Genomic DNA, 12,708 nt, shown 5'->3' on the forward strand with positions numbered 1-12,708 from the left:
GGTGGGCCCCGCCGGGCCGCCTCCCCGCCCCGGACCCCCTCTCCCCCTCCGCGCCGGCGGCCCGGCCATGGCCTCGCTCCTCCGCCTCGGCCTCCTCCTGGCCGCCGCCGCCGCCGCCTCGCCGGGCCGCCTGGTCCCCTACGACCTGCTGTACGCCGACGGGGTGCGGGCGTACTTCGCCCGCGACTGGGGGCGGGCGGCCGAGCTGCTGCAGCGCGCCCTCCACAGCTACGCGGGGCTGCGGGCGGCCCGCCGCGCCTGCCGCGCCGTCTGCCGCCGGGAGGCGGCCTTCCTCGGCGGGCCGCCGGGGGCCGGGCCCTGGGAGGCCGCGCTCTTCGGCCGGGTGCTGCAGCGCGCCGACTGCCTGCAGCACTGCCTGGGGCGCCGGCTGGGCGCCGCGCCCTCCGCCCACCGCGCCAGCCGCGCCGTCCGCCGGGACTTCGAGCAGAGGGAGCCCTACAACTACCTCCAGGTGGCCTTCTTCCAGGTGGGGGAGCGGGCCAGGGGCACCCCCTCCGGGGTGGGCTCGCCCCAGGCGGCTGGGAGTCGCCCCCCGGCCCCGAGGGCCTCCCTCGGCAAAGGCTCTCCCGGAGGGGCCGCCGGCCGGCTGAGGAGGTGGCGGGCCAGGGCTCGGCAGCCCGGGGCAATCCAGGGAGCAGCTGGGGCGAGGGGTGGGCGTGAGGAGGAGGGGGCCCGCAGGACCGTGACAGCTGCTGCTGCCTTTTCCCCGCAGCTGAAGAAGCTGGACCAGGCCGTGTCCGCCGCTCACACCTTCTTCGTCGCTAATCCCCAGCACCTCCAAATGCGGGAGGACATCGAGAAGTACCGGCGTATGTCAGGGGTGAAGTCGGACAACTTCCGGGACCTGGAGGCCACGCCGCACTGGGTAAGGGCTCGAGGCAGAGCCAGGCGTCAGCAGCTCTTATCCCATCCTAGGGACCAGTCTGGGACCCCCAGCTGTGCCCACGCAAGGGCCATGGCTTGAGGCAGGGCCCCCGTACATAGAATCACAGAACGGTTTGGGCTGGAAGGGACCTTTAAAGACCACCTAGTCCAAACCCCTGCCGTGGGCAGGGACGTCTTTCACTGGATCAGCTTGCTCAGAGCCCCGTCCAACCTGGCCTTGAACACTCCCAGTGACGGGGCATCCCCAGCTTCTCTGAGCAACCTGCTCCAGTGCCTCGCCACCCTCATCCTAACAAATGTCTTCCTTATCTCCGATCGAAATCTACCCTCTTTCAGTTTAAAACCGTTGCCCCTCGTACTGTCACTCCAGGCCTTGGTCAAAACTCTCGCTCGGTCTTTCTTGTAAGCCCCCTTTATATTTGAAAGGCGGCAAGAAGGTCTCCCTGAAGCCTTCTCTCCAGGGTGAAGACAAACCATTGCGAGTGTGACACAGAGACTTTCTGGTGACCTGTTATGGCAGGCTGCAGGGCCTGGGAGAAGTACGTTTGGCTTAAGTCCAGAAGATTTGCTGACACTGCGTGGTGGGCTGCGCGCTGTCAGGCAGGCCCCTAGATGTCAGCACTGCCCTGTGAGTGACTCGAAGTCTCAAGGCTTCCTTGGGTGTCACCCACGCTGATGAAGGACCTGGGTCTGTCCTTCGCAGGAAGCGTACGAGGCTGGGGTGCAGCACTACGATGCAGATGCGTACCTGCAGGCTGCGGCCAGGCTGGAGGAGTCACTCGCAGAGGCGCTGTCAGCGCTGGAAGAGTGTCGTGCCCTGTGTGAAGGGCCTTGGGAGGATGAGGACGAGGAGGAGGACATGCAACCTGGCCTGTACGAAGCCATTGCAGGTAGCGTTAGAGGCACAGAGGGCTGGGTAGGAAGGCCCTGCGCCCCACACCGGACATGCCCCGTTTCCCACCGCTTCTGCCCAGAAGAAGTGTGAGCTACCGCCTTTCTTGCTCCTCTCTCTGCAGCCCATTATATTCAAGTTTTGAAGTGCAGACAGCAGTGCGTCCTCGAAATTGCCACAAAGCCGGGGCGGATTTCTGCCACGGAAGATTTCATACCCTCTCATCTTGATTTACTGCAGTTTGCCTACGATCAAGGTGAGCGGAACCACAACCCAGCGGGTTATGCTGTGGCACCCCTAAACTTGCCCTTTGCCTCTGGGCCTGGAGGGCAGCATGTCGTGGGGAGAAGTGGCACGCTGACCTGAGCTCTACCTCTGTCTCCCCCCTTTCTGCCCCCCGACTCTTCCCAGAACCTTCTCTTGCTCAAGCCTCTGGCCACCTTGGGAGAGGTCCCTTGTGGTCCACTTCAGTCTCCTTGTGCAGCTTCTGTAACGTGTGGCTGTTCCCACGTCTTTCCTCCAGCACTCCCCATTTCAAGTCCTTGCTCCGACTATCTGCTGCCTATTTTATACCCTCCTTTTCAGTACATGGCTCCAGACCAGGCCCCCACGTCCTATCTAGAGCCTGCGCGTGCGTCTCATCTCAACAGTGGTGTTCCTTCTGAGTCAGCCCCACCTGCCCTCGCTGAACTGATGGCCTGTCATGACATTGGTCATCCCGTCACCCTGTCACTTTCACACCTCCCTCAGCTCTTCTCTTGGATACCTCTGCTCCGTCCCACACTGACCCAACTGTCTCTCATCTTCCTCTGTCAGACCACTGGTAAAACTTGTATCTCAAAGAAGCCTCCAGACCCCTCATCATGTCTGTTGGGAGGTGGGACCGTCTTTCTTCTAAATATATACTTATTTTTTTCTCTGTCTCCTCTATACAACCCCCCAGTGAGTATCAAAAGTGGGCCCGTTCTTCACCGGGCTCGTTCCCTGTCTTCTCTGCCTATCCTTGTGTGAGGCCCAACTGGGCAGGGGATGATGTGTCCTCGGTGTAAGGCCTCCTACCGCCGGATCCTGACCGGGGTGTTGGGTGCTGCTGGCCTACACACGTTTGCTGCTAACGTCAAGTCTTTCTGAGACATACCTGTTTGTTCTGTTCTGTCCCTGCCCAAGTGGGGAACCAGGCGCTGGCTGCTGAATGTGCTGCTTCCTACTTGCTCTTCTATCCCACGGATGAGCCAATGTTGGAGAAAATGAAACAGTATCGCACAGAACTGGGAGAGGACACAGCTGTCGCAGCCAGAGAGGTAGTTACAACCCCAGGCCTGTACTTTTTGGCTGTCGCCTGTCCCATATGACAGGATCACAGTCCAGGAGACAAAAAGGGAAACGTGTTTAACTGCAGAAGTGTGCCAAGCCTAGGGCTGAAGAAACTGGAGCCTGAGTTTTCTTATAGTCTGTCCCTTCAGGAGAGAACCAGGCTTTCATAGTGCACAGCAGTGTGTAGGGGCAGGTTTCTGCCCTGGATGGGGATGGGGTTGTCTTTTGTGGGGTGGTTGTTTGACAGCCTCTTTTCTTCCTTAGAGTATTCAACATTACGTGCAGAGGTCTTTGATGGAGAAGAAGTTGATTTATTACGCAGTGGAGCATCTAGGAGGAACTTTTAATGACCCCGTAAGTAACGGTGTCATCTTAAATCTTCTTGCCCTGATCTCACCAAGACAGTTGTCAGAATTCACTTCAGTAGCACCTGATCCAGAAAGGATCGGGTGCTGATGAGAAGGACCCCCAAGTCCTTACGAGGTGGATCTTTAAGGCCTTTCTGCTGCTCCAGGACTGAAGTTAGTTTGAAATTGCTGCTGTAACCATACGCATTAGCCCAGTCTGTCTGTCATCAGACGCAGGCCAGAACCATTGGTCTGATATTCACTGGAGGAGCGGGACAGGGAACTGGCTGTTTGACGTGATCCAATGTGGGAGAAGTTTGTTGTGTACTGAACCGTCTGCATTTGTTCCTACAGGATCTTTGGACTCCAGATGAGCTGATTCCTGAAAACCTAAAAGAGAAACACAGGTAAGGCCGGCCAAGTCGACTAGGACGGAAATACAAGTGTCGGAAGTAGGGGATGGGGTTGGACTGGCGGGGGGGGTACAAGGAACAGTAACACCTGCTGAGGAATGGATGAAACAGGAACAGGAGGGGTGTGAAATGCTGCCACAGAGGAGGGTTAGGCATAGCTCTGCGTACTGACAACCCTGGTCTCTGTTTTTTCCCTTGTTCCCGAGAGAGGATCAGGAGAAGCAAAAGCAGGAAACTCTGGATGTGGAAGAGAGGGAGAAGAGGGGTGAGTAAAAGAGCTTGAAGAAGGGCTTGGATGCAGTCAGCCAGGCTTAGTCAGGCTAAGTTCTGTCTTTTCTTCCATCCTCAGACATTTGAATGCTAGCATAGATGCAGACTGACTGGAATGGCTCAGCAAGTCTTCTCACTGTTTCTTTTCTCCCTCTTTGATGCATGTGCAATCTTGCAAAATCTCACTACGTACATCTCTGGGATGGGAACTCAAAGAGCACTGTGGCTGGAGAAGCTGAGAGCAGCGGTGCCTGAATACGTGACAAGCCTGTGGACATGCAGATCCCTGTTCAGTGTGGCAGGAGTGTCTACACCAAACCTGATTCAACTCCACCAGCCCAACTTCAAACAACATTTTTCTGAAGGGGACAAGGAGAGAGGGGGGGGAAATGGAAACTGGAAACAGACTATTCGGCTTGGGCAAGTCTTCCCCTGAAAAAAAACGAGTCCAAATGGTTTGTGGCTGAATGCTACAGACTGCAGCGCAGAGCCCCGTGTTCTTGCTGGTCTTCTATTCTTAACGTGTGGACACACAGCCTCTGTCCTGGAGTCTTTGCTTGAAGTGACCCCAAGCGGTTCTCTGCTGTGACACATGGGAGAGCAGATCATTCTGAGGGCCCGAGTGCCTTGGCATTCCTGACCATCCAGAGGTCAGAGGGAGGGCGGGGAAAAGGCCAAAGATCAAAAGATCAAATCACCAACTAATACCCGTTGCTTCTCTTCGGGGCTGAAGAAAGTAGAAAGATTCACTGGAGATAATTCTGGGGTGAGATGTGTGATTGAAAGGAGGGTTGATGGAGGTGTTTACCTGCTTCTTTTCTCCAGAGTCTCACCCCAGTAGGCTGGACCTGTTCTGCTGCTGCGATCCACAGTGCACTCAACTTTCCCCAGCTCCCTGCTGCTCTCCCAGCAAGCCCCAAGTTTCTGCTGGCTCCTGAAGCATTCGCTGTAGGCCAGCTTCCCCAGCTGATGCTCTGGTTCCCCTGAAGCATGCGAGGGGTGCAAGTGGTCCAGGTCTGCGAGGAACTTCCCCAGGTCTTCTGGGGAACTGTCCTGTCTTCTCAGAGAATGTATAGTGTCTCTCCACTTCCTTGTCCAGGCTGGGGGTTGGTGTCTGAGGGCTTCTTGTCCAAAGCTTGCTCATGCCTGTCTGTACGTGCTTCTCGACAGGTCCTTTGCCCTTTGAGGGTATTGCTGTCACGATGGATTCCCACCAGATGAATGGAACCCAGAGGGTCGTGTTCGACAGAGTGCTGACGGAGTCTGAGTGTAAGGACCTTCTCCGGCTGACAAAGGTGAGACCTGGGTCTTGTAGGAGCTCTTGTATGTGTACTTTCCTCCTCAGCAGGCAGGGTTGTAGTGTTTCCGTGGAGGAGAGATGGCAGCCTAATGTGTGTCATCTGTATCCTTCTATTCCAGGCAGCAGGAGAAGTAGGAGATGGCTACCGGGCAAGACGGTCGCCTCATACCCCACATGAGAGGTTTGAAGGGTTAACCGTTTTGAAGGCCATGCAGGTAAGTGGCTCTGTGAGTCTGCCGCCTTCTTGATTGTCCAGAAAGAGTGTTTGCCACCCGAGCGTTTTTTCTCAGTGAAGTGCACTCTGGATGGGGTCATGGGTGTGTTATCTTCCTCAAAAACCACATTTGCGGTCTCCCCTGACCCTCTTCCTTCACAATCACGTTTAGGTACGTTGTACATGGAGGGCTTGACAAGTGCTTTCTCTCCTGTGGAACAGGATTTTGGGATTGCTACTTGTCCCTGTGCGGTAGTCTTACAGACGTGCTTAGCTTAGAGTTGGAGAATAAATTGAGGTGGAAGGAGCCTTTGGAGATCTCTGGTCCGACCCCCTGCCCAGAGCATGGCTAATTCCAAAGCTAGATGAGATCCCTTAAGGCTTTGCGCAGGCAAGTCCTGAACGTTTCCGAGGGTGGAGATTCCCCAGCCTCTCTGGGCACCTGTTTCAGGGCTGGACTGCTCTCGGGAGCATGAAATTTTTCTTCATCTCTAGCCAAAATTTCCCTTGCTGCAGCTTTTGCCTGTTGCCTCTTGTCTTTTCAGTGTGTCCCTCTGAGAAGAGACTCTCTTCATCTTCTCTATTGACCCCCTTTTAGGTGACAGGAGACAGTAGTTAGATCCTCCTTTGGACTTCTTCAGGCTGAAGAAAACTAGCTCTTTCAGCCTCTTTTTCTAAGTCATGTGCTCCAACACCCCTGCCATCTTAAGACCCTTCACTGAAGACTCTCTCCAGTTTGCTAGCGTCCCTTGTGTACTGGGGGACCCAAAACGATGCTGCATTCCAGATGTGGCTTCGTGTACTGAGTAGAAGGAAAGAACTGCTGTGCTGTACAGGTGTACTCCTGACTTATATTTACATGAGAAAACATCTTCTTTTCTTACATGTGTGGTCACAGGTCTCTTCTTCTGTACCACGTAGATGTATCATTTCTTTGCGTGTCTTTGTATGTAAGTATTCTAACAGGCTTGTCTTTCACTTGTAGCTGGCCCAGAATGGGGACGTGGACTGGAGAGATGCCAAATTGCTTCTGCAGGCCAGTGAGAAATCGCGGAAAATCATAGAGTCCTATTTCACTCCTGGAAAGAAACTGCATTTCTCATTCACACACCTTGTGTGTCGGACGGCCGTAGACGGTAAAGAATCTTTCACCCAGTCAGTCCCTGTCTCCTGGAGGGTCTCCTCAGTCCCAGCCATGTGCTCTCAGGAGACTCTCTTCCCTTTACTCCCACTGTGCCCCTTTCCCTCTGCCTTATTCTTTCTTGAAACTGAAATTGCCCCTGTTCTTTTTTTGTGACTTCCCTTTTCAGAGGAACAGGAAGGTCGCATGGATCTTAGTCATCCTGTCCATGCTGATAATTGTCTCTTGGATCCTGAGGGGCAAGAGTGCTGGCGAGAACCGCCTGCCTACGTGTACAGGGACTACAGGTAAGAGAAGAAGGGGACCTGCATTAGATCATGTGGAGATCAGAACATCTCCCCGGCCCCATCAGAGGATGAGCTCAGCTTATAGAAACCAGGTGATGGGTTGTTGGCTCAAAGCCAGCCAGGACTGTGGCATCAGGCAGAAGGCTGCATCAGTAGCTTCAGACCGACGCGTGAAACACCTTCCCTAGGCTGGGAAGAAGGTGTGCCCTTTCTCCCTCCTCCCTCCTCATAGCCAGCGTTAACGGAGAGCAGAACGAGGCTGGGAGGCTGCAGGGACTAGAACCGTGATACCAGATTGTTGTCTTGCGGGTCTACCACAGTGCTGCTGTCCACTGCCAGCCCTTATGACAGTCTTTCTTCTAATAAAGTTCCATCTTTCACAGTCTTCCGTGCATTACAAGAGGGAGAACCAGGCTCCTTGGATTTCCTTTGTTTGAACAGTCAGTGTACTTTGGTGACTGTTCTCTCCATTCATCTCTCTCAAGATTCACTGCCAATACTTTGTGCTGGATTTTTCCATTCCATGTGAGACTTTTTTTCCAGCCTGTGGCAGGTTTTGTTACTCTTCCGTGAAAGAACCTGAAATACATTGTAAAGACGGTGACAATTGTTGCACACTGCAGCCAAATGAGGTCAGTTCGCTACAGTTGATTCCATCCCATCCCTGGGCATCCAGAAGTCTTGTTTGCCTTTTCTTTGAGTGGTAGCTGTACCCAGAGCAGAAATCTTCTCTGAGCAGCCTATGGTAAGGATGTGGGACTTAAAGGGAATTCCAGTATCATTGAGTCCATTTCCCTTCTGATATAGACATTGACTTGGTACATAGCCAGAGTGTAAAGTTACCAGGCTCTGTCATGCAACTGGTTAGATCCCTGTCCCTCTTGTGGGAAAGCTGTCCTGCACCTCACTTCTCCCTGGGTAGTGGGCTTCTCTGACTTCTACTTGAATGTATGTTAAAATGTTTTCCTGGGATCTGTTCCACTGAGCTATTTCCAGGAGTATTCCTCTCCTCTTGCAGAGTGAATTGTGATTGACCAGCCAACTCACAAGGACTGAGCTCTTCCAGTGTCCTTTTGAAAGAGGTCCCTGTGCTCCAAACTCCCTGGATCTCTTCTGTGTATTTGTGCTATGGTCATTAATGAAACTGTTGAACAGGATTGGGTCCAGAAGTCCCAGTGATCCTCCTCCAGGCAAACAGTACTCCTTCCGGTGCCGGTGGTGCGCTAGTCACTGTGTGCCCTTCACGTGCTCTTCTTCACCTTCTCTGTGTTCATTAGTAATTTCTCCAGTGGCACCGTTCCGAGAACTTTTACCAGAGTCCAAACTGACAAGATCGAGCGTGTTGTCTTTCCCTGGGACATCAGCTGTTTTGTCAAAGGTTGTGTGGCTAGCCCAGTCTGCTTTTAGTACCCCCATGGTACATTTTAAGACCGTTTTCCGTTTACTTCTTGTCCTTCAATTATCCTTCTCCTCAGAAATGGAGTCTAAAGCCCTGCAGGCTACTGAGGTCAGGCTAACAGGCCTGGTTATGCTTCAGCCACTATCCCCACCCTCCTGCCCCTTCGTGCGTGTGAGAGCTATCCTTGCTCTTTTCCAGTCATGTTACCACCCTGACTTCACAGTCTTAAAACTGTGAAGTTTTAAAACCCTAGAACCCTATGGCAGAAGAGCTATAACTTCCTGGGTTTCAGCGTTGGTAATCCTCTCGCTGTCCTTATGTCCTTAACGTTTTGCTTCAGCAGCCACAGTGTTGATTTCTGTTTCTTTTTTCTGGTCCCATCAACGACCCTCTGGTGTTCCTCTGACGTTTTCGATCAGCTTAATTGAATACCAGGAGGAATTCAAGTAGTTTGTGGTCCAATCTTTCACCTAGTTGACTGTGGTCTCACCTGCGCTGCACAGTGGCCTCGCTACTTCTCTTTTTGTAGTAACATTAGTAAAGAAATTTCTTGGTTTAACTGTCCTTCCTGCATGCGCTAGGCCTCTTTTTCACCATTCTTATGTTGCCCTGACATGCCTTGACTCTTACGACATGGCTTTCTTTGCTGATCGGTCTCCTCTTCCAGGCTTTGGATTATTTCCTATCTTAAAACATCACGTCATGCCAGGTCAGAACCAAGGTCCGTCCAGCCCAGGGTGTTGTCACAGCAGTGTGACAGATGCATGCTGCAGAGACTAAAAAAACCCAAAACAGGACAAGCGCGTAGAGCTAACTCCCTGGCGTGCTCTCCTAGCCTCCTGTGGCTTGCAGCTCAGGGATTCCCCCGAGTTAGGCACTGCTGTATTTAACACCCCCGAACGGATTCTCCTGTTAACTGGTCTAGTCACTTTTTGATCCTGTGGTATCGTTCAGGCGCCACAGCCTCCTGTGACAAGGAGTGTGGGGAAGCACCTGGGAGGAATGAGCTTCACCATCCATATGTCCTCTTTCTTTTGGTCCACAGTGGCATCCTCTACCTCAATGATGACTTCCAAGGTGGGGGCCTTTTCTTCACTGAAATGGACACTGTGACTGTCACAGTAAGTCTGGGACTGGCCAAAAGTAGGGGAGAGGAGTGAGGGCGAGACTTAGTCTGGGCGGGAGGAAACTAGTTGGTTATTGCATCCCACCGCTCCAAAAACAACCCAGTGCTGGTGCTGTGGCAGATTCAAATAGAGACAGCTAAAGGCAAATTGAGGCAAATCTCAGACAGAGGAGAGGTTAACTCCTTCCTAGCTGAGATGTTGCAGGCTCTTCCAGTCCATGGGTGTCTGTGACCTGTGTTGTCCCTTTGATTCTCTCTGTCCCTCCCCAAGGTCTGCCTTGCTCGTGGACTGGCAGTGGATGCCTAGTGGCTTTCTGCTGTTCCACGTTCCCAGTGGCAATGTAAGCTCTGTAGAAGGACCGTGTACCCCAGAGCAGGGGGCTGCTGGCGTCATTGTCTCTTTTCTCTCTCCTTGCAGGCTGAAGTGCATCCTAAGTGTGGGAGGCTGGTAGCCTTCAGCTCTGGCAAGGAGAACCCCCACGGCGTGTGGGCAGTGAGCCGCGGAAGGCGCTGCGCCATCGCTCTCTGGTACACACACTCCCGGGAGCATGCTGAGCAGGTAAAGGGCTGTGCTGGAGAAACGGATACGAGTACCTCCAAGCTAGATCAAGTCCCCCCGAGGAATGGCTTGGGGGCTTTCCCGTGGGGCAGGGCCTAGCGCGGCAGCTGGGGGTTGTCCTCTGACAAGGTACCTGGTGGAGTGGCCAGCCTGTGATGGGTCCTGCAAGAGAGGATGGGCTCGGGCTGGGGGGGGTTGGATGGACGTGGCAAAGACGAGATGTGTCCTGTCAGCCCCTGCGAGCAGGACGAAGTCCCTAGCAAGGAGGGGTTCACATCATCTCTGTCTCCATGGCCGCAGGAACGGGTGAAGGCAGAGGAGCTGATGGAGCAGGACTGGCCTGACAGAGAAGAACGTCAGGGGGCTGATCACAGCGGCAGATCCTTCTCAGAGCTTCCCGTTCCCAACAGCGGAGCCAGGCCCACAAGCCGGAGACACAAGCCTGGCTCGGACAGGACGCAGCAGCCCAAGGAGCTGCGGGCCCGAGATGAGTTCTGAGTACGTGGGGCCGTGGGGGCAGGACTGGAACGCACCGTGGCCTGGCAGGTCACGGTAGCACCGGGACCACAGAGGCCTGGAGCAGTGTATTAGCATGCTAGAGCCGTAGTGATGGGGAGGGATGCAGCTTTCTTCTTTGTGACATCCCAGCAGCTGAAAAATGGGAGCAGGGACAGAGTATTAAAGTCAGTGACACCAGGAACTTTCTTCACTGCCACACCAACGTGTTTGTGTCACTCAGAAGTGAGAAGGCAGGGTCTCCTCACCCCGCTCCTCTCCGTGCCAGCTTCTTGGTCATCCAGGGCCAAATCCGAGAGGCAGAGGAGGAGCCTGGGGTCTTTCAGCAAGGGCTGTCTCACATTCAGGAGCTCAAACCAGAAGCCTCTGAATTTCCTAGGCACCTGCAAACTCCAGAACCTCGCAACTGGTCTGAGAGGGGGAAGGTGAGGGACTGTGAGTATATGGAATAAAAGCAAAATGCTGGACACAGATGCTGGTGGGAACTTGAGTCTGTACACCAGGAGGGAGACCTGGACACTCGTTGCTGATGGAAATTTAATTAACAAATGGTGGAAGGAGATTGAGCCTTCAGTGAAAGAAAACAAAGTATTTGCCCAGATGCCAGCTACTTCTGGTAAGGGAGAGCAAGAGAGAAGGTCAGCTCTGCCGTGACTAACCCCTGGAAAGGGTGGGGAGCGCCTTTAAGAAAAAGCACTGTACGCACACGTTTCCCGGCAGCAAGGCCTCTCTTCCCTTTCTTTTTTTTCTGCTCCATGCACCAAGTTGCCCCTGAAAGCAGAAGAGATATTTTGTTTATCATTTTCCACCCTGATACAAAAACAATCTGCTGTCACTGCCCAGGGGATTAGTGTCCCGAGATGGGATTATATTGTAGCCAAACAGGAATTGAATGGGGTGGATATGGAGTATCAAAAAGAGCAATGACCCTTTTCCTGGGAAGCATTAGAGCCAGAGATCAGTCTGTGGTCATGACATACACGGGCCTGGATGAGAGTTGTGCATGGAGACCCCAACTACGGTCCAGCTGGAAGAAATCTGTAGGGCCAGGGCCAGTGGTGTAAGAGGTGGGTGGGTGATCCCCTCGTCGCTGGTGGCACAGGGTCCCTGCTCCCTGGAAAGGGAGGGCTTTCCTCAGCCTGAATCCCGGCACTTCCTTAACACACAAGCTTGGGAAACCTGCATCGGCAACACTTCTTGCCTCCCGTCCTCCCCAGGGTCACAGGAAAAAGACAATTTGATGCGTGCATTTGAAATTCCCTCTCCCTGGCAGGAGGTCCATCACATCCTAGCCCTCGCACGTTCGTCCCGATGATTTATGTGGGGACGCTGGATCGTTCCTGCTTGACGAGGACGTGTTGGGGGATGAGGGGCCCGTGTCCACATCTCTGGCTTGCTTTGCCCAAAGGTGGCTTGGGTGATTAGACTGATGGTCTCCTGACGTCAGATGAGATCCGTTAAAAGGTATTTATCTCGGGCTTGGGCCAAAGCCGCGGGAGAGATTAAAAGAGATTGAGGCCAAGATAATCCCCTCGCAGCATCCCGCTAAAGTGGCTGCCAAAAGGCACACCACCAAATCTTTTGCCACCCCTGGCCCCTGTGCCCAGGTCTCTTTTCCCCATGCAGAGCCCAGTTCGCTGCCCAGAGAGGGTGTGACCCCGGCCCTGCTGTGGGTTTTCCCTTGGCAGGGCCACCGTGGATGGCACCATCCCTCTTCCCGCCCTGCCCAGGGCACAAGTGGCACGCTGTCCCCGGCAAAAAGGGGATTCCTGCGGACTGTGAGGTGCAGCCAGCCCGGCCCCAGTGGCTGATAATCCCAGCGCCTGTTCTGGCTAATCTTCACTTTTATTAGTTTGTTGCTGATATAAACGGAGGGAGTCAAATCCGCCTGTGATGGTTTCTTTCCCTTCAGGAGCAGCGTGCTACTCTCTCTTTTCACCCCTCCCCATCCACCTGCTTTGCATTACGTCCCAATCCGATTTCCCCAAGTCTCTGGTGTCTGATTTAATTTGCCTGACGCTGCT

General features: G+C 53.9%; 1 protein-coding gene across 1 annotated transcript; it reads left to right on the top strand.

Moving 5' to 3' along the window:
• Positions 1 to 67: 67 nt before the first annotated feature.
• P3H3 (prolyl 3-hydroxylase 3) lies at positions 68 to 11,149 on the top strand. The gene is made up of 15 exons (XM_059826823.1): positions 68 to 487; positions 734 to 886; positions 1,610 to 1,796; positions 1,923 to 2,054; positions 2,966 to 3,099; positions 3,377 to 3,466; positions 3,814 to 3,866; positions 4,079 to 4,137; positions 5,313 to 5,437; positions 5,562 to 5,657; positions 6,642 to 6,792; positions 6,967 to 7,084; positions 9,529 to 9,604; positions 10,028 to 10,168; positions 10,469 to 11,149. The coding sequence occupies exons 1-15, from the start codon at positions 68 to 70 to the stop codon at positions 10,664 to 10,666; spliced, it is 2,133 nt and encodes a 710-aa protein (XP_059682806.1). The 3' UTR covers positions 10,667 to 11,149.
• The last annotated feature ends 1,559 nt before the right edge of the window (positions 11,150 to 12,708 follow it).

Source organism: Gavia stellata, chromosome 1, assembly GCF_030936135.1.
Source record: "Gavia stellata isolate bGavSte3 chromosome 1, bGavSte3.hap2, whole genome shotgun sequence".
Taxonomy (NCBI): Eukaryota; Metazoa; Chordata; class Aves; order Gaviiformes; family Gaviidae; genus Gavia; species Gavia stellata.

Coding starts and splice junctions, on each gene's coding strand:
- P3H3 (XM_059826823.1), top strand. CDS start 68: ATGGCCTCGCTCCTCCGCCTCGGCCTCCTCCTGGCCGCCGCCGCCGCC. Junction 2,055..2,965: donor GCAGTTTGCCTACGATCAAG/GTGAGCGGAACC, acceptor TCCCTGCCCAAG/TGGGGAACCAGGCGCTGGCT. Junction 3,467..3,813: donor GAGGAACTTTTAATGACCCC/GTAAGTAACGGT, acceptor TTGTTCCTACAG/GATCTTTGGACTCCAGATGA.